Here is a 24,859-nt window from a genome sequence, read left to right on the forward strand (position 1 = left end):
AATACGCAGACCACAAGAAGTAATTTGTTTTTTTATGGGGGGGGGTCACTTTTACTCGGGACATGCTATCTGGCAACATAGGATTCCATTCATTATGCTAAGCTAAGCTAGCGGCGACCCTGCCAAACTAAAACAGTGCACTGAGACTAAAATGCATTTGCCCACATATCTAAATGTAGGAGAGAAGTTGAATAAGCCCTATCTCTAAAAACGCTGAAGTGTTCCTTTAAGAATTGTTCGATATTTAGACTAGAAACAAGACAAAATTACTGAGTAAGAAGAGCATTTATTGCAGTGTATAAGGACTTTACTTCTAAAGTCTTTTTGATTCATACCTAAGCGCAGACACTGGCGCATCAGTCCGCCGGATGACATGTTCTTCTCCGCCTCGATCTCGCTGAAGTTCAGAGAGCTGGCGAACACGAGAACGTCCACCATAGCCATCAGCCGGCTGAGAAACGTGACCGCCGTCTCTGAAGACATGCCTTGGGTCGCCTCCACGTTCTCAAGCTCTGTCTGTACACACACACACACACACACACACACACACACACACACACACACACACACGAGGTTAGAAACATATCCGAATACATTTATAGAGCAAACACACACACAAACACAGAGCAATGCTCACAGCTAAAAACAATCACACTCACTGCTTTTCTTATTTAGTATTTTTGTCTTCTAGTCAAAATATCTAAAAAAAAAAACATTTATAAGTAAAATAACAATTTTCCTTGTTTTCTTCAAAATAAAATCAAAATGAGTTTTTGCTTAAAACAGGTAAAATGATCTGCCAATGGGGTGAGAGAAATAATCTTATTTCTGATTGAAATCTTGTTTCTTGTTTCCGTCCCAAACAGAAATAAGATTATTCTCCTCACCCCATTGGCAGATCATTTTGCCTGTTTTAAGCAAAAACTCACTTCATTTAGATTTGATTTTCAACTAAACAAGAAAAAATATCTTATGTCGTTTTACTGATCTAGTAAATGCATCTTGATTTAAGAGTATTTAGATATATCTGGACTGGAAACAAGACAAAAATACTAAATAAGAAGAGCATTTTTGCAGTGTAGGAACACAGAGCAATGCTCACAGCTAAAAACAATCACACTGTTGACAGACAAACAAAACGCCTGTGTGATAGCAGCAAATCCTTAACTTCACGTGAAACATGCCTCTCGAAACACACTGAAATGCCTGAGGTGGGGAGGAAGTGTGTTCAAACCAGAGTGACACCTGTTTGAGTGTGAACAGGTGGTGTGTGTGTGTGTGTGTGTGTGTGTGTGTGTGTGTGTGTGTGTGTGTGTGTGTGTGCTTCATCTTTACAGTGGTCAGGAAACACATCACCGTTATGCAACATCAATATCAAAAGTTCGACATACTCTGCTGTTTCTGATCTGTATGAATTTTAATGAGTTTAGAAGGAGTCTCTTCTGCTCAGCAAGGGTGTGTTTATTTTTAAGCTGCTGTCCGTAACTTTTTTTGTGTTCAAGAATTACAAAAATTATATAATGAGAATGTAAAACATGAATCCATTTTCCAAACCGTGTTTTTGTCTTACCATAAATCATTATGGTCCACTTATAATAAGTGTTTATATTGGGACTATTTCAGGCCAGACTGGTCGGTACCGCTGCGGAGGAGCACAGTCCCTGCGTGATCCGCCATAGACATAAACAGAGAGAAGTAGATCCGGCTGCAATGTTCTTCCACAAGATGCATGCAGTTCTGTTTATTAGCCACTAGAGTGCAAAAACTTACGGACTGCACCTTTAATTGAAAATACAAAAAATACAGTAAAATTGTGAAATATTATTAAAATGTAAAATAACTGTTTTCTATCTGAATATATGTTAAAATGTAATTTACTCCAAGTCTTCAGTGTCTCATGATCCTTCAGAAATCATTCTCATATGAGGATCTGATGATCAACACACATTTAGGATTATTATCAGTGTTTTTCAGGATTATTTGATGAATATGAAGCTCAGAAGAACAGGATTTATCTGAAATAGAAGCTTTTGTACATTACACTAGCGTTCAAAAGTTTTGGCTCAGTAAGAATTATTATTTATTTTTTGGGAAAGAACTTTTAATACATTTATTCAGTAAGGATGCTTTAAATTGATCAAAAGTGACAGTAAAGACATTTATAATGTACAACAGCTTCTCTTTCAGATAAATCCTGTTCTTCTGGGCTTTCTAATCATCAAAGAATTCTGCAAATGTTTTGCACATTCAAAAAGAAAATAAGAATTAAATGTTTCTGCGAAAGACATTATGATTATTCCCACTATCATTTTTATAGTCAACATAGCATGCGGTGTGTTGTCTTCCTCAGGACGCCATATTGACGCCCCCTGTCTGCGGGAACGCTCACCACGCCTGCGTGCCGCCGCGTCCCGCCTGTCAATCAAACACTGCTAACCGGGCGCGAGCACGTGCGTGCGTCCCGTTAACGGGTGTCTCCGCATTAGGCAAAGCTGATTAATGCTATGGTGACTATAAAAATGATAGCGGGATTATTTTGGGTCGTTAAACAACTGCAAATAACGACTTAGTCCAGTGATGTATGTAGCCCTAATCATAATGTCTTTCGCAGAAACCTTTAATTCTTATTTTCTTTTTAAATGTGCAAAACATTTGCAGGATTCTTTGATGATTAGAAAGCCCAGAAGAACAGGATTTATCTGAAATAGAAGCTTTTGTACATTATAAATGCCTTTACTGTCACTTTTGATCAATTTAAAGCATCCTTACTGAATAAATGTATTAAAAGTTCTTTCCCAAAAAATAAATAATAATTCTTACTGAGCCAAAACTTTTGAACGCTAGTGTAATGTTGCAAAAGCTTCTATTTCAGATAAATCCTGTTCTTCTGAGCTTCATATTCATCAGATAATCCTGAAAAACACTGATAATAATCCTAAATGTGTGTTGATCATCAGATCCTCATATGAGAATGATTTCTGAAGGATCATGAGACACTGAAGACTGGAGGAATGAGGAGGAAAATTCATTACATTTTAAAATATATTCACATAGAAAACAGTTATTTTACATTATAATAATATGTCACAATTTTACAGTATATTTTGCATTTTTAATTAACCCTCTACTGCATAGCGTTGCCCTCAGGCAACATAAAGTTTTCTTAAGCCCCATTTCCAGTACATGTTTCTTTAAATGTTTGCAACCAATCAAAATGGTCAAACAATTATTATAGAACAGTCCAATAAGGTATTGGAGTCTTTATCAAGCATCATTTGAAGGCGTGACTTCCTTTTCTGACACGTGGTCACAGGAGCACATGGTGTGAGAAGAAGGTGAGATTATTTGCTTTAGTAATCTTATTTAACATGACATGAACTGTAAATAAAAAATATATATGTGTGCATGAAGTTATAGAGAAGCATATTGTCAGGTTTTATTCACTTTTTTTTTATTTAGCATGTTCAAAAATTCAGTTTTTCTTTTTGTTGCCTCAGGGCAACGTTGTGCGTTAAGGGGTACTTTTCAAGGAGGTCTTTGCTGACAATGTGTTTGAATGTTATCCCATATCATTGCATGTCTTTGCGCACACTATAATAAAAAATAATAATAATTTAATTGTACAGGGATAGTTTTAAGTGCAATATCATGTTAATGACAGACATGACTTTCTTGAAGGCTGCACTTTGACCCCTCGTAGCTCCGAGCGAGGATTTCGTACACACACATATATTGCACGAAATTTGAAGGGGCTGATAGGATCTCTCAGGACACACATCTTAAAGGGGTGTAAGTTGTACCCCTGGGGTGCTAGAGCTCCCCAAAAACCGAAAAAAAGCCCCATAGACTTATAATTGGGCGGTTGTCCCATCAAACGCATGCGTTTCTCCTACACTGGTAAATCCCATTTGAATTATACATATCTCTGCTTCACAGACTCACAGAGACAAGGGGGTGGGCTCAATCTACTCAGACAACCAATCACTATCTCAGGATCATTGTGATGCTATTAAGCCACGCCCTAGCAACCGTTTAGAGCTCCCTAGCAACCGATCCCATAGACTTCCATTGAAAGAGATCAAAGTTATATCTCTGGATAGGAGTGCCATAGAAACATGGGGATGGGTTTGTTTGACTCAGGGCATCAACAGCCAATCACAAATCACCTTCAACACCTCCTAGCCACGCCCTAGCAACCACTATCGAGCACCCTAACAACCCAAACCCACAGTGTATATCTTCACATCTGAATGTCATAGAGACACGGGGGTTGGTTTATATCATTCATACTGACAAGGAGCTTTTGGCCTATCATTATGGGATGCTACCAAGCCACTCCATAGCAACCAAACAGAGTACCCTAGCAACTGTTTATCAAAACCTATATCTCTGCATTAGTACATCATAGACACATGGGGGTTGGTTTATATCATTCATACTGACAAGGAGCTTTTGGGGTCATTATAGGATGGTGCCAAGCCACTCCATAGCAACCATTTACAGTACCTTAGCAACCGTACAAACACATAAAGAAGCCATATCTCAGCCCCACAACATCGTACAGACATGTTGCTTGGCTTTTTTGCATCACAAATGCCACAGGGCCCCGAGTTTTGCCACGGCAAGCACCACTCACAATTTCTTCAGGAATTGTACTTTCTAGTACCATTCAAGTGGCCAAATGCCATAATGAAATATTTGAAACACATTTTGCATTTAAAAGAGTACCAGTTCCCTCTTAATTTTCTTAATAAATGTTGATACAATATTATATTTTTCTCTGTGATTTACTACCTATACTGCATAAAGTTGCCCTGGGGCAACAAAATAAAATCTGCCAAGGGGGGGTTGGTTTTTTAAAAATTTATATATTTTGTTAATCTATTATCTTAAATCTTCCAGAAAATCAGATTTTTTATTTTTTTTTATTGCATAAACATAATTCATGCATTAGAGGGTTAAATAAACGCAGCCTTGGTGAGCAGAAGAGACTTCTTCTAAACACATTAAAATCATAAAAACTGTTGAACGGCAGAGTAATTACATGACCTATCAAATGATATCAAAGGTCTGTAAGTACAAACACACACTGTGATGTTTTAAAGACCCCTTACAGAGGCAAATATGCTTTTAAACTCTTTGAAAAGCCTCTTTTGGAAAAACATAACTTTTAAACAAGGTGATAGAGATATGAAATACTGCCACAGACCGTAAGCGCAGTGATCAGAGTGCTGAAAACAACATAACTGATAAAACTGGGAACATGCTCGCTGCTGGGAGACATGATAGTGGAGGATAAAGAGGTGACGCAGCGGTGCATTGTGGGTAATATATACAGCTCAGACCCACCTCGGCCCCAGAGCTTCCAGGCAGACTATTAACCTCATTGCTTTTTGCCCCTTTCTGTAAGCAAGAACCTCCTTGTGTCTTTATGACCGACACAGAGGGGAAGAAATGAAGTTGGCATTCAATAAAGAGCCTCATTAATGGACCAGTAGATCCGTGTGTGTGTGTGTGTGTGTGTGTGTGTGTGTGTGTGTGTGTGTGTGTGTATAGTTAATGCAGTTTTATATCAGTATACGTGTCTTTGCAAAGGTTAGTCATGAATAACAGACATGATGAAGAAACACACAAATATATGGGAGGTATGATGAGCTGCTTTTACAGGTATGACCCCTTAAACCGATCAGGCATAACATTATGACCTAATATTGTGCTTTCGGCGGTGGACAGGGGTCAGCATAGATGCTCTGTGTATTCTGACAGCTTTCTATCAGAACCAGCATTAACTTCTGGAGCAGTTTGAGCTCCAGTAGCTCGTCTGTTTGATCGGACCCCACGGGCCAGCCTTCGCTCCCCACGGTCATCAATGAGCCTTGGCCGCCCATGACCCTGTGGCCGGTTCTCCACTGGTCCTTCCTTGGAGCACTTTTGATAGATACTGACCACTGCAGACCGGGAACAGCCCACAAGAGCTGCAGTTTTGGAGATGCTCTGACCCAGTCGTCTAGCCGTCACAATCTGGCCAAACTCGCTCAAATCCTTACGCTTGCCCATTTCTCCTGCTTCACACACATCAACTCTGAGGACTAAACGTTCACTTGCTGCCTAATATATCCCACCCACTAACAGAGATCATCAGTTATTCACTTCACCTGGTCATAATGTTATGCCTGATGTCGGTGTGTAGAGAGCATGTACCGTAAATGACCGATACTGCTAAGTTTGCATTACAATACATCAATAATCTCAATGTACATTCAGTTGGTTTTGTAGAGTTATACACAAAGACATAAATAGTCATTTTGAAAATATGCTTAAAATAATGTTCTCCAACATTTTGAAATCACATGACCAGCATGAAGAGAGGAATCAGAAGCACTCTATAATTTACCACATAATTCACATAATTTCCCTATTACAAAGGGTTCAAAAGTTATAACCTTTATAATAATAATAATAATAATAAAGTAACTTCAGGGGCTTGGCCCCTAATCATGTTCTCTAACATTTTGAAATCACATGACCAGCCAGATTCTACTCAACACTTATACGTACAGAATAAATTAATCACGGCTGAAAGTAAATATCGCATTTCTATGCAACTAAAAACTTGCCCTTCTAATATCTCTAAAGACTACTGGTCGGCACAACGTAAACAACTTTAATATCAAATGAATAAATAACGATGGAAATGATCTGAAATGGATCATACAGTTTAAACCGTGGACTGGGATGTTAGTGATATTAAAATGTAATGTTAAAAATAAATGCTGTGAACATTAGAGAAGAATAAATAAACTGGAACTTACAGGGTTCGCACTAACCTTAGAGCTCTGTACATGCAAAAGAAAAGAGAGAGAGAGAAACAGAGAGAATTAAAGAGAAGGGGGAAGAAAGGAATTAAGAGACAATAAAGGAGCACAAAAAGATGGCAAGAGTCAGGAAACATCAGATAAAGCTGCGAGAAGGTTTGCCAGAAAGAAAAAGGTTAGGCTGCAGGAAAGACGTCCGACAACAGAAGAAGAAAGCGGCAAAATTAGAGCATTCGAGGATGTTTCAAAAAATGCTCTTCTTACTCAGTAATCTCGTCTCGTTTCCAGTCTAAATATCTAAATATTCTTAAATCAAGATGCATTTACTGGATCAGTAAAACCACATGAGATATCTTTTCTTATTTTGTTGAAAATAAAATCAAAGAGAGTTTTTGCTTAAAACAGGCAAAATGATCTGCCAATGGGGTGAGAAAAATAATCAGTTTGGCACGGAAACAAGAAATCAGATTATTTTTCTCACCCCATTGGCAGATCATTTTGCCTGCTTTAAGCAAAAACTCTCTTCATTTTGATATTTTTCCCCAGAAAATGAGAATTATGTAATTTTACTGATCTAGTAAATGCATCTTAATTTAAGAATATTTAGATATTTGGACTGGAAACAAGAAATACATTCTAATAAATAAGAAGAGCATTTTTTGCAGTGTGGAACAAATACTGATCTGGAGTCAGGACTCTCGAAATCACTGTCAGCGATATTCAGGGACTCTAAATGTCCCATTACATCCCTTCCAACCCAAAACACAAGAAAAACCTGTTTTTACAATTGAAAGATGTTAATAATGTGCACTAGGGGGCGATCATGTCCACTTACAGATGGGGAAGTGGCGGCAGAGAGCAGGGGCAGGATCCCACCGCAGGCTATAATGATGTTATCCACCATCTGAGATATCAGGTGGATGGTGTTGTGCACAAATATAATGTTCTCGTTGCTGTTTACGAAGTCCATGACAGATTTCGTCGAGTGGCTGAGAGAAAGAGAGAACCGAGACAGACAGCAGTGAGGCAAGAGCATCTTTTCAGCATTTTACAGTCAAGTAACACACACGACATCCGTGTAGTTGGTTTAGGAAGAAGATTCTTTTCAATCGGGTTTCACGGATAGGGACACACTGCAAAAAAATGCTTTTCTTATTTCGTATTTTTGTCTTCTAAAAATTCTTAAAACAAGAAGTATTTATTAGACAAGCAAAAGTAATTGTCTTGTTTTGGGGAAAATAACTCAAAATGAAGAGAGTTTTTGCTTAAAATAAGATAAATAATCTGCCAATGGGGTGAGAAAAATAATCTTGTTTTCTGTTTGAATTAAGATTATTATTCTCACCCCATTGGCAGATTATTTATCTTATTTTAAGCAAAAACTCTCTTCATTTTGAGTTATTTTCCCCAAAACAAGACAATTACTTTTGCTTGTCCAGTAAATGTTTCTTAATGTAAGAATTTTTTGATATTTTGACTAAAACAAGACAAACATACTGAGTAAGAAGAGCATTTTTTGCAGTGTAAAGTACCGAGGGCCGGATCTCATAGCCGGCTTAACAGGAGTAGGTTTGGGGTTCAGGAAAGTTTTCCCAGTACCAACTCTCGATTTTCCGAAAGCCAAATCGTCATACCTCCTCCACATGTGCACGTCACTCTCCAGAGCAAACAGCAGGTCGGTGAGAAGCCGCTGATGCATCGGAGACCACTTAAACTCTGGGATGCGGAACATGGTAGTGCGAGGGCCGGGGCTGAACTGGCGTCTCTGTTCCTCAGTCATCGGCATGCCACGGAAGCCCAAATCCACACGGAGATCTCGCTCCATCTGACCCGACATTCGGCCATGAAGAGCCTGCAGGAAAACACCAGCTCAACCATTCATCCAAGTTCTGTCAATACAAGCTGTGCAAAATAAAGCATCAAGACTTGTTCTGGGGTGCTCAGTTTAAACAAGTGGAGAGCAGAGGTGGTCTAATCTTTCATGACTCACTTTAAACCAAAGAATAATAGTTACTTTAAGAACTATGAAATGTATACAGAAAAACACGTTTTTATTACTTAGTAAAGTTTCTAGTCCAAACATCTAAAAATTTAAAAATAATCTTGTTTTCTGTTTGAATTAAGATTATTTTTCTCACCCCATTGGCAGATTATTTATCTTATTTTAAGCAAAAACTCTCTTCATTTTGAGTTATTTTTCCCAAAACAAGACAATAATTTGTACTTGTCTAGTAAATACTTCTTGTTTTAAGAATTTTTAGATGTTTGGACTAGAAACAAGACAAAAATACTGAGTAAGAAGAGCATTTTGTGCAGTGTAAGACTCGCCATTTATGCACAAACTCAAATATAAAGAGAGAGTTAGTAATTCGCACCTGTGTGGTGGCGGTGGTCTGAATTTTCTTCACATCCTTGTCCTTTCCGTCGTCGGATCTCTCCGTGTCTGAGGTATTGCTGACCGCATCCGCTCCGCTTTTCCCGATCCGGGTTTCCTCCGGATCCAAAAACTCTTCCGCCCTGGCTGCGGCCTGAGCTTCGGCCAGCGTGCTAATGTCCGCCAATGAGCTCTGCATCTTAAACCCATCCTCCTCCGCCAGGCCACTTGGGTTTTGACCCAGATCTGAGCCACAGGAAGTCATGTGGGCCAAAAGGCTGAGGTCGTCACTGGCACTTGAAGTTTGAGGAATTGGACAAGGCTGCGCTTCAGGGCTATGAAGCATCAGACGCTCTGTTGAAGCCAATGAAGGAAGCAGCTTTTCATCCACCTTTGGGAAAAGGAAGCCATTGTTGCTGGGAACACTATCCTTCTCATCCGCGAGCGTGATTAAAGGACCCAGATTCCCATCGTCTTCCGTCAAACCCACCACGACACTTTCCTCCTCTTTGGGGACGAGGCTTCCATTGAGCTTATGAACTGCAGCACAATAGGCACTATCCAAAAGCGAGTCCACTTCCACCAATGGCCCGTTCTCCATGCCTGCTCCAAGAACCTCCGGGGACAGATCCAAATCGTCTAGTTTAACCTCCGTAGCTTCCACTTTCTCAGCTTTTATGTCCACCAGCAAGTCATGGACTTCTACGCGGACCCCGCCGGCTGATCTTTCGGCTTCGGCCTCCGGGTTTTTGGCCTCAGCCAGGAGGTTTCGGGAGTCTGCGTTCTCTCCGTAATCCACCTCGCTCTCCGGAGTTTGCGTCTGAGATGTGTCGTCGATCTCGCGGATCTCTAGGCTTCCGTTGACGGTGGTGGGTTGGGCGGAAAGCCCGGAGATTGTGCTGACGGATCCTTTTTTCCCTTTCTTGATGTTCTCCTCCTCTTGTCGTTGGTACTCCTCGTACATCTTCGCCAGATACTCCTTGTGCGCTTCGTAGGTCACCTAAAGAGGTCAAGGGTTGTGAGTGTACTTTAATATCTGCCTCATTTGATCATTTGCAACACTTTATGCAACTAAGCAAGTTTACTCACTTAAACTCTGCGGACCCTGTGCATGATGAATGACATCGTCATGTATATACTTTCAATGTTAATGTCTGTGGAGGAGCTCTGAGCTCATATGTGTCTCCATTTGAAAGCTTCGAGTCTCTTCTTTCTGGAGATATGCATCACTTTGGCATTTGTTTTAGATAAAGTAATGTATTTACACTAAATTACTCTGGTGTCATTTCCGCCTGGATTTGGCCGACCCATTGAAAAGCTTCCCATACACACATACAGTGGTCTAAGGTCAAAATGTTGGTGTCATTTTACAGGAAACCCTTTGAAGTGGGGTCCGCAGGGTCCTAGAGCTCACAGGGCCTGAGTTTCACACTTTCAAAAATGAATTTATAACCAACATTTTTTTTCCAAAAAGCGTCTAAATTTTAGGAGGGGTTATTAAAGCTCAGAAAAACTATACTTCCATGTTCATCACTTTTGGCAGTGTTTTATGTATCCTTAAAGGGTTTCCTGTAACAATAACACCAACATTTTGAACTTAGAGACCACTGTATGTGTGTATGGGAGGCTTTTCAATTTGGGTCGGCCAAATCCGGGCGGAAATCCCAAAGATGGTCCCAGATCTTAAGAGGTTAACTAAAATCAGATGCTGTTAGCATGACTAAAAGATAGACTCGAGACAGGTTCAGATTCAGAGTCTCTGCTGTGTGTAATGCGTCTGCCAGAGACTGCGCTCGCTTTATGAGAATTAAACCATGGCTGGATCTGTGATGTCTGCCTGGATCATAAGCTTTTATCCACTCATCTCTCTATTTGTTTATTTCTCCCGTTCCATTTTAATGCATGATTGTTTGGGGTGTAACGATACACTTGTGCCATGATTCGATATAAATCATGATACTGAACTCACGATACGATATGTATTGTGATATTTTAAACCAAAAATTAAGAGGGTTTCCATTTTATTTATTATAATAATATTTTAATATTGTTATTAAAGTAATATTATTATTATCAGGACCCACAAATATTCCATGCATCATTATGCATTATATTCAACATTATCTATATAGTAATTTAATGTAATAATGTCACTGAAACTAGTGTTGTAGTACTCGGTCTTAAGAAAATTTTTGAAGATTTTATCTCAAGGATAATAATCACTGAATCTCGTCACCGTCGGTGTCAACGTGTTCGAATTTTAAGGGTGCGGCGCGTCCGGTGCGAAGCTCAGTGTCCTTAAAGGGGCGATCATTCAGCGCCGCGACGCGTCTTTATAACACTAATATTGAGCTCACCCATATTGCCAAAATGGTATGATCCTCGTTTCATAACACCCGCGAAGATTCGACCATGAGATCAGTGGTCGAATCCGGTCCTGCATATCGATGCATCGAATCTTCGACTATTAGGGGTCACCCCTAGTTAAATGATGTTAATGTTTTAATGTTAAATTAATCTAAACACATAATTATGAAGGTGAACCAATTCAGATGAATTTTATTCTCAGTGGTTTGATTGGTAACAGAGCTATAGTGTCTATTCTAATTATACACTGAAAAAAAAGATGTAAAAAATAAGTTACCTGGTTGCCTCATTTATTTAAATTAAAAATTTGAGTTAATACAATGAACATTTTTGAGAATAGACAACCTTTATTCAAATATTAAAAGATTTAGTAAGTATATTGTGTTTTATATGGATGACGCAGTGAAACATGCCAAATTGTGCTGTTTTCATGATTTATTACATTTTTTATGTGGTTCAGATTCAATAGTATTTTGAGTTTCTATTTATTAAACTAATTTCCTTCATTGTATCAACTCAAAAAAAAAAAAAAACAATAAACTCAAAATTTTAAGGCAATCAGGTTACTTACATTTTTAAGTTAAACCAACACATTTTTTTTACAGTGTATTTATTCACTAAATATAAGTAATTTCTCAGACAGTAGATATGGATCTTTTAGATGAATTTAAGAAGTGCTGGTCTTGGTTTAGGAGGTCTTGACTATTATTCTCAGTGGTTTGATTGGTAACAGAGCTATAGTGTCTATTCTAATTATATTTATTCACTAAATGGAAGTAATTTCTCAGACAGCAGATATGGATCTTTTAGAATGGTCTGGTTTTGGCTTAGGTGGTCTTGACTACAACACTACTAAAGGACTCCAGAGAGTGACGGAGACGGTAAAAATAACAACTTTTTCATCCTTCACAGACACAAGACATGCATTAAAACCATTAAATGTGATATTACAAGACTAAATATATGAAGAAAAGGTATAAGCGCTGCAGAAGGGCTTGCTCTAACCTTGGAGTGTGCGATGGAGAGCGTGTCGACCCACACGCGCCAGCCTCCCCATTCGTACTTGATGGCATGGTAGAGAAGGATTCGGAATATATTGTAGACCATTTCGGTGATCTTCTGCTCCTCCGGGTTCTTTGGGTTAATGTAGCCCAGGGAGAACATCCAGTCCTGCCACACTGAACACTGCAGCAGACACCTACACACACACACACACACACACACACACACAACACACACAACAGTCAGACCACAATGCCAATTTGACACGCAAATCTGTCAAGCTCCCAGTGGTGTAAAGTAACGAATTAAAAATACACTTGTTACTGTAATTAAGTAGTTTTTCTCAAGAATTGTACTTTATTAAAGGGTTAGTTCAGCCATAAATGTAAACTGTGTGATTAATTCCTCCTGTGGTTGGCCAGCCGTCAGACCTCCGCTCATCTTCACACACAGATGAAGATATTAGTGTTGAAATCCGATGGCTCAGAAAGGCCTTCATTGACACCAATGTCATTTCCTCTCTCAAGACCCATAAAGGCACTAAAGACGTCGTTACAAAGCCCATCTCACTACAGCGGCTCTACAATCATTGATGAAGAGGCCAGAATAGAGTTAGTGCGCAAAAAACACTAAATAACGACTTATATAGTGATGGCTGATTTCAGAACAAAGCTTCAAACCGTTATGAGTCAGTGAATCGATTCATGATTCGAACCGTTATGAGTCAGTGAATCGATTCATGATTCGGACCGTTATGAGTCAGTGAATCGATTCATGATTCGGACCGTTATGAGTCAGTGAATCGATTCATGATTCGGATCGCGTGTCAAACTGCTGAAATCACGAGACTTTGGCGATCCGAATCATGAATCGATTCACTGAGTTTTGCTTTTTCAGTACTCTTTCCACCACTGAAAGCTCCATATTTTTTTCTCCTTTGGTAACAAATCACTCTAAATTGTAATGTAGATGCACGCATTTTCTGTAAAGCTGCCTTGAAATGATATGTATTGTGAAAAGTGCAATACAAATAAATGTGAAATTAATTGACTTTACATGGAAGGGACTAACTATTCATTGTTAGTGAGCAGAATGTAAGCTCTTCTAATTCTGAAGATATGGATATTGCTGATTTCCAAGTTAATCTTCATAAAACATCAAGGATACTGTTAAATGTAACATTCAGCAAATTTTAAATATGCATTTTCCTACTCTATAAGGATGTAATTTACCTGTAGTTTTAGTTGCTTTACAGGGGTCTTGAACTGGCTTTTTTTTAAATTATTATACTGTTGTCTGATATTTGCATGGTTTTTACATTCAAAAACATCATAATGAATAAATAATAGGCTATTTTGTAGCCTGGTTTTGATTTGATCCCCCGTTTGATGAGCCAGCTGTCAATTAAAGCTTTTCTTTGACTGACAAGAAAGTTTTCAGCTCTGGAACGTACAGGATATTCTTATATCACCATGACCTTTTATATATCAAAAGCTCAAGGGAAAGTTGATTCCTCAATTCATCAGCCCTTTAATAGTGTGTGTGACACAGAGCACATTAGGCAATGATAAACAGTACTAAACTCTATTATTGTCACATGACCTAATTATGAGCCCATGTTTAATTAATTCCAGTAACGACTTGGAAACCTTCACTCAGCGCAATTAGAACTAATGCAAACCTAAATGTAGAGAACAGATGTTAATCGCATCAGAACTGCACAGAAACAAACAGAGGGTTTATGACTGCTGGAAACATTCCTTCAGTCTCGCCATCCTGGATTCCCGAAATGTCTGCTCACTCCAGAATGCTGGGCTTGTTAAGGAATAGAGAAACAAGCAGTCCCACTTCACCAATGCTAAAATATGCATTCGATTTTGGTATGCAGTTGTAACCATGGCAGCAGCTGACTGAGTGCGCCATTGGCTAGCTTAGAATAGAAGTGTGTAGACACACACACACACACACACAAAATGGCAAGCCGTTTTATCATTTAATCCTTAAAGCTTACTAGTATCTATTTCCATGCTACTAGTGCGTATTCTGTAGATAAAATAGTACCTTTTTAAAAGATTCTACAATGTAAAAATAATGTTTAACTTAAAAAGTAAGTAACCTGGTTGCCTTAAAATTTGGAGTTTATTGAAATAAAATAAAAAATGTGTTGATACAATGAAGGAAATTGGTTTAATAAATAGAAACTAAAAATATTATTGTATCTGAACCACATAAAAAATGTGATAATTCATGAAAATAGCTTCATCACAAATAAAACACACACAATTACCCAATATGCAACATCTTTTAATTATATTTTAATAAAGATTGTCGATTCTCAAAAATGTTCTTTATATTAACTCACATTTTTAATTTCAATGAACTTAAAAATTAAGGCAACCAGGTAATTTATTTTAAAAATATTTTTTTACAATGTAGTAGTTATTCATTAGATACGAGTACCTATTTATTAGATACTAGTATTTATTCCAAATGTTACTAGTAAGATTTTTTATTGAAATCTACAGTGGCCATTCTGACTAGTCATAACATAAGACGAGTAAAAAAGCAGTTGTTACTAGTAAGGTAAGAAACGTTAGTAGTTACAGTTAAAAAAAGATTCTAGTATCTAATGAATACGTAATAGTAGCATGAAAATAAATACTAAGGATTTAAGGATTAAATGTTAAAACGGCTTGCCATACACACAGACACAGACACACACACAAAATGGCAAGCCGTTTTAACATTTAATTCTTAAAGCATACTAGTTCTAATGCATATTCTTTAGATTATAGTACCTTTTTAAAAGATACTACAATGTAAAAAAAAAAATGTTTAACTTAAGTAAGTAACCTGGTTGCCTTAAAATTTGGAGTTTATTGAAATACATTTTTTTAGTTGATACAATAAAGGAAATTGGTTCAATAAATAGAAACTCAAAATATTATTATATCTGAACCACATAAAAAATTGATAAATCATGAATATAACTTCATCACAAATAAAACACACACAACTACCCAATATGCTTACAAAATCTTTTAATAATATTTGAATAAAGGTTGTCGATTCTCAAAAATGTTCATTGTATTAACTCAAATGTTTACAGTGTAGTAGTTATTAATTAGATACGAGTACCTATTTATTAGATACTAGTATTTTGTCCAAATGTTACTAGTAAGATAATAAGACGAGTAAAAAAGCAGTTGTTACTAGTAAGGTAAGAAACGTTACTGGTTACAATTAAAAAAGATACTAGTATCTAATGAATACGTAATAGTAGCATGAAAATAGATACTAAGGATTTAAGGATTACCGTATATACACGAATATAAGACAACCCTGAATATAAGACTACCCCCCATTTTCCAGATCCTTATTTTTAGGGAAAAAGGTGATTTGTTGGGGGAATCTGGTTTTCAACAGAAAATCATTTTATTTGAAAATTCTACTGATAATAAATTGGACTCATTAATAAACTGATAATAAACACCACTGATTACAGGGCTCGACATCAAGCATGCAAATATGCTCATCCTTCGGACAGTACATCGGTCATTCACTTGTCTGAGTAAAAAATGTGCTTGTCTGGAAAAATTATTATTATTATTATTTATTTATTTTGTGTGTTGTAAATATAATTTATTATGAAGCAATATTCTCACCAGTGTTCAATCAGCTTTGGCATATTGAAATCTGCATATTTGTGATATGTTTACCTTTTTTAAGGGCATTTTCCCCCCTTATCTTATATTATATTCTTAAATTTGATCTATACATTCAATTAAAATAAGACAATATAGGGCTGTTACCAATCAAATTAAATAATTTACACTGAAAAATTACAACTGCATTAAATAAAGTTATGAGATTTGTATTTTTGGATAAATGAGAAATTTTAGAAAGTATGTTTAAACATGAAACTAAACCACCAGTAGGTGGCAGCAGGTGAGTCTTAATGAGTGAGTCATTGAGTCGATTCATCCAAACGATTCATTCAAACAGCTGATTAATTCAAGAATGAGGCAGTCGTTTACGAACAGGTTATTGAATCTTTGATTCAACCGATTCATTCAAACACTGAATCACTCAGTAACACGTGAGACGCGTTACGGTTTTGCTGTTTGGAACTATTTTCGCTGCTGAAATAGAACAAAAACAGTCAATACTGCATCTAAAATGTAAGTGACTCAATGTTGTTAATTGATAGTTTATGGAGCTGTCGTAGGAAATCAGTGCCATTTTCAGTCGTGATGGTCTTCAGGAAAACACACTCTTGGTTGTGTGATGTTGTTGAACTGTATCATATGTAATAAATATAAAAACGTCACATGTTGAATGTTAAGTGCAGTTTCTCAGTGTCTCGTGTTGTGGTTTCTCCTCGAGAGGATGCGCGAGTGTCAACAGCACCACCTTCAGTTCATTATATATTATTCTCCACTATAAAGGATATGTGATTTTGTCTATATCGCGAATATGAGGACCCCCCCCCCCATTTTCAGCCTATTTTTAGGACACAAACCTCGTCTTATATTCAGGTATATGAGGTAAATGTTAAAACGGCTTGCCACACACACACGCACGCACGCACGCACACACCTAAAGCTGGCTAATGAGCAAATAAGGCTAACCCGAGTCCAACAGGTGAGAGTCAGGTTTAGTCTCTCCGCAGGAGCCCATGAAACGGAACAATGCAGAGAGAATGCCGCTTCAAATCTTCATTCCTCAATGCATTAATTATGACACTAATTGATTTAATAGGAGGGAGCGTCTGTCCCACTGAGAGCGAGATGCTAAATGCTTCTGATGTTTGCATACAGCGTGCATGTGGAAAAATATTGTAACATCTGCATATCTCTGGCTTTCTGAGGGAATGTTTGAATGTACGAGGAGATAAGTAATTTGATATCTATGTTAATATATAAATATTTGTGTCTGTTTGTATTTCTCAGAGGAGGTGAGGGAGGAAGGGCCTTCTCATAAATCAACACGGTGGCTCGTAAGTTCTTTCTTAAATTTGAATGTAGGAACTACTAGCTACTCTGTAACTAATTCTGTACTTTTTTCGGTTGGACAATTTGATCTTAAGGCAGAACGTAGATAGTAGGTCGTAAGCTCTCCATAAAGTAAGGCGTAGTCAAGTAATGCATAATTTACTATGGTAATTATGCATAGTTTACTAAGGCAAATTCGCATAATTTACGATGGTAACTATACAGAATTTACTATGGTCATTATGCATAATTTACTATGGTTATTATTAGGTACATTATTTAAGATACATTTACAACAAATACAATTCTGCGATTTATTTGTGATAAATCGCGAGTTAACTCATGACAATCATGCGATTAATCGTGATTAAAAAAATGTATCGTTTGACAGCCCTAGTTATAATGCATAATTCACTATGGTAAGTCGCATTATATGACGTTTATCCTCAATGATCCAATAGCAGCCTTCAAATACGTGAGCAAAAGTTATGTTGAAATGCTCAGAATTATAACTTATTTCGCCTCACGTAACCAACAGTAAAAATACGTTTCCATTAAATCCGATACTTAATTATGAATAACAAGCGCTTTTATGTAAGGGATAATGTCCACCAGCCGGTTGTTATCGCAGAATAAACCCCTCCAGAGTGATCAGGACCCCGAGGCGAAGCGGAGCGTCACTCTGAAGGGGTTTATTCTGCGATAACAATCGGCTGGGTGGACATTATCCCGCTTATTACACGACTACTAGTCTCAAATAAATTAGACACAAAATATTGTCTTGAGATTAAATATTTTATTAGCTCTTCCGCAAAGCTTCCGCGAAGAAAAACAGCTCCAACCTGCTTTAAGCCTTTATCTATTGCTGAAGATTTGCCATATGCCCTTGCTAAATGTTGAGAATGAATGCTGAAAGGGTTAGTTCAGCCAAAGATGAACCCAAGCCTCTGATTTACTCACCCTCAGGTCATTATAGGTGTTTATGACATTCTTCTGTCAGACAAATACAATCAGAGTTATATTTAAAAAGTCCAGGCTAACGTTAATCCCAGCAGTAGTTGGAGCTGTTTCTGAAGTCCATTAAATGCAGCTGTCCGTCAAATAACGTGCTCCACACGACTCCGATGGGTTAATAGAGCCTTCTGATTCCAATCGATGCGTTTGTGTCAGAAAAATATCCATATTAAAAACGTTATAAAGGAAACCCGCCTTGAAGTCTTCCATTGTAACCCACGGCTGTTTAAGCCACAAGATGGCGCCAGCGTTAAGCTCAGAAGTAGAACCGGTCGAGATAACTCGCAGTACCCGGATGAGCGGTGTGTGTTATCTGGAAATAACACACCGCTGGAATGTGCGATTGACCAATCAGAATCAAGTATTTCACAGAGCCGTGTAATAAATATAAATAACATTCAGAAGCATTAAGTATATGAAACAACATTAATAAGGATCAATAAATAAATTCTGAAACAAAACAAAAACATAAGAAATTGCTTCAAAACAAAACAAAGCTTCGAACCGTTATGAGTCAGTGAATCGATTCATGATTCGGATCGCCAGAGTCTCGTGATTTCAGCAGTTTGACTCACGATCCGAATCATGAATCGATTCACTGACTCATAACGGTTCGAATCATGAATCGATTCACTGACTCATAACGGTTCGAAGCTTTGTTCTGAAATCGGCCATCACTATATAAGTCGTTATTTAGTGTTTTTGCGCACTAACTCTATTCTGGCCTCTTCATCAATGATTGTAGAGCCGCTGTAGTGAGATGGGCTTTGTAACGACGTCTTTAGTGCCTTTATGGGTCTTGAGAGAGGAAATGACATTGGTGTCAATGAAGGCCTTTCTGAGCCATCGGATTTCAACACTAATATCTTCATCTGTGTGTGAAGATGAGCGGAGGTCTGACGGCTGGCCAACCACAGGAGGAGTTAATCACAGGATTTACATTTCTGGCTTTAACTAATGACCATTATTCTAAGTGTTACACAAAAAACTATATATTTAAAAATTGTTTGCTCATTGATATTTTAAACGTGATGTTTTGTCAAACTTTTACTTTTTAACGCAGATTTGCTAATACACTGCAATAAATGCTTTTCTTACTCAGTATTTTTGTCTTGTTTCTAGTCAAAATATCTAAAAATTCTTACATTAAGAAACATTTACTAGACAAGCAAAAGTAATTGTCTTGTTTTAGGGAAAAATAACTCAAAATGAAGAGAGTTTTTGCTTAAAATAAGATAAATAATCTGCCAATGGGGTGAGAAAAATAATCTTAATTCAAACAGAAAACAAGATTATTTTTCTCACCCCATTGGCAGATTATTTATCTTATTTTAAGCAAAAACTCTCTTCATTTTGAGTTATTTTTCCCCAAAACAAGACAATTACTTTTGCTTGTCTAGTAAATACTTCTTGTTTTAAGAATTTTTAGGTGTTTGGACTAGAAACAAGACCAAAATACTGAGTAAGAAGAGCATTTATTGCAGTGTGTGTGTGTGTAAGGGCCTACCGTCGGTTCTCTCTGCTGTTGCTGAAGAGTTTGATCATATCGGACAGGAAGAGGCGGCGCACTTCCATCAGCTCGCCACTGGGGGAAGAGCTTTTCAGCAGCGTCGCCACGACCTTCAGAATCACTGACACAAGGGACGAGAGTTTGACCAAAAGTGCAAACAGAGCACCAGAAATGAAGCAAACGTCAGACACTCACTGGGGTTCTGGATCTTGACTGTAGAATCGGGTTCTGGATGAGGTTTGTGCACCACCTGAGTGCAAACCTGCTCCGTCAAGATCTGCATCACACAACATTCATCTCCATTAGACCAGAATACACACCTCAGCCAAACACACACATGCATCATTCTTACACTGCAAAACATGCTCTTCTTACTTAGTATTTGTGTTTTGTTTCGAATCTAAATATTCTTAAATCAAGATGCATTTACTAGATCAGTAAAACGACAGAAGATATTTTTTCTTGTTTTGTTAAGAAATAAAATCAAAATGTGTTTTTGCTTAAAGCAGGCAAAATAATCTGCCAATGGGGTGAGAGAAATAATCTTGTTTTCTGTTTGAATTAAGATTATTTTTCTCACCTAATTTACTATGGTAAGTGCACGTAACTGACACTGTAAACTCGTGATAAGTGTCATATGAGTGACATAACGAACAGAGCCTCTATAACGCATGCAGGATAAGGACAGAGTGTGTGTGAATACCTCGTAGAGTGTGTTGTAGGTGGTGATGGTCACAGTACTGGTGTGCATCATCAGGCGTTCTCCGAGCAACGTGAAGAGGCTGTGTGTGTGCATGATCTCCACCTTCCTCCTGCACACACACACACACACACAAAGAGAGCACAGGAAGTGACATAAGAGCTGTGTTACTCGTTGTAACTTTGAGCTTTAAACTCGTTGTTTGCAGTGCCAAAGGCAGCTTAAAACTCGCTCACAGGTTCAGTTTTACCCTAAAGTCTTCCACCCCATTAGGATCAATGAGGACACATGGCTCACTGATGCGATTAGAAGTGACAACACACTCCTCAAGGGCACTCACACACACACACACTCACACACAGCTGTCAGTGGCCCTCTTACAGCCTCTCGGAGACATCAGCATTCCCAAGCACATCAGTCAGGAGGATGGGACGTGACAGCACGAAGACCGCCAGTCACACACACACACACACACACACACACACGCACTGAATATGCATGACAGATTAATATGCAAATAAATGACACCAGTTCTGCAAGTGTCTAACATGAGCTGAACTTTCTAAAAATGTGTAATAACAGAGATATGAAAAGATACATTTTGTTTTTATCTTTTATGCATTACAAAATGGCTATTCTGACACTTTTACTCAAAGAGAAGTCAAGAAAATGAGGAAACTGGATCTGGAAATGACATTACCCAGATCTGATGGATTAATAAGTGCAAAAATGTTGATTTTTAAAGGATTATAACACACACACACACACACACACACACACACACACACACACACACACACACACACACACACACGCTGTGCCAGTCTGGTGTTAATCTGGAGTATCTGTAGAGTAGTGTTGATCCTTCATATCTCACAAGAGTCTTTAGTTTATCAGATTTATAAAAGACAGACACACTGAACCGATTCTTTCTGAAAACAGCCGAGCTCGAGGAGGAGTGCAGTGGGCGGAGCTAAAGACACACACACACACACACACACACACACACACACACACACACACACTCGAGTCACTTCTGTCCGAGCTGTGCCGTATTTCTAATGAGCTCAAACTCTACAGAACTATCAGAAATCTGTGCGGCTGAAGCTCAAGAACTTCAAATGAAGAAAATGAACAGCATGTCAAACAGGACAGAAATAAAGAGCTAAAGTTAGCCGTTGCTCCGTGACAGTCCAGATCAGTTTGATACGCTTTTAATAGAAGCGTCGAAAAATAATGTGTTCTTTTCTGCGCTTAATGATTTCTGTTTAACACCTCAACAATATTTAATAACACCGCATTCATTTTATTCCCTTCCTGGCATACTCTGATTAAAGATACAGTACATGATCACACTGTGTGTGTGTGTGTGTGTGTGTGTGTGTGTGTGTGTGTGTGTGTGTGTGTGTGTGTGTGTGTGTGTGTGTGTGTGTCAGTTTCACACTATTAACTCCGACTTCTGCCTCAGTAAACTCCTAATTTACTGCTTATTAATAGTTAGTAAGGTAGTTTTTGTAGCGTTTAAGTTTAGGTATCGGGTCGGATTAAGGGATGTAGAATAAGCTCATGCAGAATAAGGCATTAATATGAGCTTTAGAAGTGCTCATAAACAGACAATATCATAGGAATATGCATGATCATAAACAGCAAAACTGACTAGTAATTTTCTAGAATTTTCTGTGAAAATTAATGCACAAAATAAACGTATAAATGAACCGAAGCTCTCATTCAGTCAGAGCTAGAGACAGAAACATCTCTGGATTAATATATACTTACTTTATAGTAATTATAGTAATAAAAAATGCCAATAAAACAAATATGTTTTGTTATATATATTTATATACACCGATCAGGCATAACATTATGAACTATATTCTTAAAAATAGAGAACAAAATAGAGAACATTTTGTTTAAAACAAGTTTAATTTGATTTATATTTTTTAAATAAATGCATTAAAAAAATATATATAAAAAAATAAAATAAAAAAAAATATTCCAAATGTACAAAAAAAAAAGATTTCTAAATAACTTCTAGTTTTTAGAAGGCAGTCAGGGAGATAAAGTGTCATCATCTGTTCAAACCAGATGTAGTGCAGTAGTGTAGTTAATCACGTTTCACCTTGTGTTCACTAATTGTGATAAAATAAGATTAAATATACGGGACTATAAGATCTCCAGCTTTAAATTATGATCTTAAAAAACTGTTTAAAAACTCTTGCTCTAAGCAATGCCTGAAACTCTGCATTTTGAGCACTTCGAGCCTATAGGCGTTGCACAACACACACACACACACGCACACACACACGTTCACACACGCGTGCACACACACACGTTCACACACACACGTTCACACACACGTTCACACACACACGTTCACACACACGTTCACACACACGTTCACACACACGTTCACACACACGTTCACACACACGTTCACACACACGTTCACACACACACACACACACACACACACACACACACACACACACACGTTTGTTTTTATGAAATGTGGAGACATTCCATAGACGTAATGGTTTTTTACTCTACAAACCGTATTTTCTATCCCCCTAAGGCCCTGGTCACACAGAACGCGTTTTTCAGGTTCGAAAACGTGAGGCGCACTACACTCCCTTTTTTGGTCGGCGTTTTTTCATTCAGAAAAGAGCAGTGCGCTGGTTTTTAAAAAAGTGTTTCTAGGCAACCCCCGAATCACCTGTACTGTCAGTCAAATCGAGGTAACGGTCAACACAACAGAAGGCCCGCCTCTCCATTCATTCGATTGGACAACAGAAAATAAGCGCCATGATGTTGCGCACTTTTCCGCTCAGAGTTGACTTTTTTTCAACTACAAGCGATTGGAGCGCTCCTTCAAAAACGCGAGGCGCAGCAAGCGGTTTAAACACGAGGCGCACAGGGCGCATAACGCTCTCTGCCAACCGAAATCCATTCACAAAAGGCGCCTCTCGCTGAAAAAACGCGTTCTGTGTGATCGGGGCCTTACACTGCCCCTAAACCTACCCATCACACACACACACACACACACAGCCCCTAAACCTACCCATCACACACACACACACACACAGCCCCTAAACCTACCCATCACACACACACACACACACACACACACACACACACACACACACACACACACACACACACACACACACACACACACACACACAGCCCCTAAACCTACCCATCACACACACACACACACAGCCCCTAAACCTACCCATCACACACACACACACACACACGCACACACACACACACACACAGCCCCTAAACCTACCCATCACAGGAAACATTCTGCATTTTTACTTTCTCATAAAAACTCCTCCTGTGTGATTTATAAGCCTTTTGTAAAGTGGGGCCATGGGTAATGTCCTCATATTTCACCCTCTCCTGTAATACCTGTGTCATACCCATGGCATTACACACATTTGGGTCCTCATATGTCACAAAAACATGCCCACACACACACACACACACACACACACACACACACACACACACACACACACACACACACACACACACACACACACACACACACACACACACACAGTCATAATAGCCACAATTCCTTCACACACGTCTTGATCATTAATACGCACTTGTGTCCAAGATGTTTCAGGAAGTATCCGAGAACCTTTAGCGCTTGGACTCGTATACTCTCGCTTTTGGAGGCCAGGAGCTTGTAGATGACTCTGGGAAGGAAATATCACAGTTTCAGGAATTGTAGGAAATGTGTACGAACCCTTTAACCCTCTGGTGCTCCTCAGTCATTTTTGACCAAAAAATGTTACATATTGTGTTTTTTTTTATTAATCGGAATGGTACGAAACTTGGTAAAGATTTTTACTATGTAAAAAAAATATATAAACATGGAAAAGATTAAAAAAATCTAACTATTCACTTCATTGGAATAAAAAAGGTAATATTTGACCAGCATGTGAAGAGCCCCAGAGGGTTAAAACGATGAGAATTATGTCTCGTGATTATATCTCTGATCGGATTGGCAGCTTTAGGAATAAAATATCATAACGGGAGGGCAGTTCAAACAAGGATTCACAGGGACGG

At 38.2% G+C, this 24,859-nt stretch overlaps 1 protein-coding gene across 8 annotated transcripts in view; it reads right to left on the reverse strand.

Annotated features, from left to right (window-relative positions):
• nbeaa (neurobeachin a) overlaps positions 1-24,859 on the reverse strand; it is a 321,036-nt gene that overhangs the window by 57,866 nt on the left and 238,311 nt on the right. For 5 of the 8 annotated variants that reach the window (XM_067433707.1, XM_067433706.1, XM_067433704.1 and 2 more), the window contains 10 exons: positions 24,394-24,486; positions 20,780-20,888; positions 20,272-20,353; positions 20,074-20,197; positions 12,562-12,754; positions 9,191-10,189; positions 8,450-8,667; positions 7,651-7,804; positions 6,813-6,836; positions 336-516 (listed from right to left, as the gene is read on the reverse strand). In XM_067433707.1, the coding sequence (XP_067289808.1) occupies positions 336-516; positions 6,813-6,836; positions 7,651-7,804; positions 8,450-8,667; positions 9,191-10,189; positions 12,562-12,754; positions 20,074-20,197; positions 20,272-20,353; positions 20,780-20,888; positions 24,394-24,486 (2,177 nt within the window). The remainder of the gene's footprint in view (positions 1-335; positions 517-6,812; positions 6,837-7,650; positions 7,805-8,449; positions 8,668-9,190; positions 10,190-12,561; positions 12,755-20,073; positions 20,198-20,271; positions 20,354-20,779; positions 20,889-24,393; positions 24,487-24,859) is intronic. The other 3 variants (XM_067433708.1, XM_067433710.1, XM_067433705.1) reach the window with 1 other exon arrangement.

The sequence above is a fragment of the Pseudorasbora parva genome, chromosome 23 (genome assembly GCF_024679245.1).
Source record: "Pseudorasbora parva isolate DD20220531a chromosome 23, ASM2467924v1, whole genome shotgun sequence".
Classification (NCBI taxonomy): Eukaryota; Metazoa; Chordata; class Actinopteri; order Cypriniformes; family Gobionidae; genus Pseudorasbora; species Pseudorasbora parva.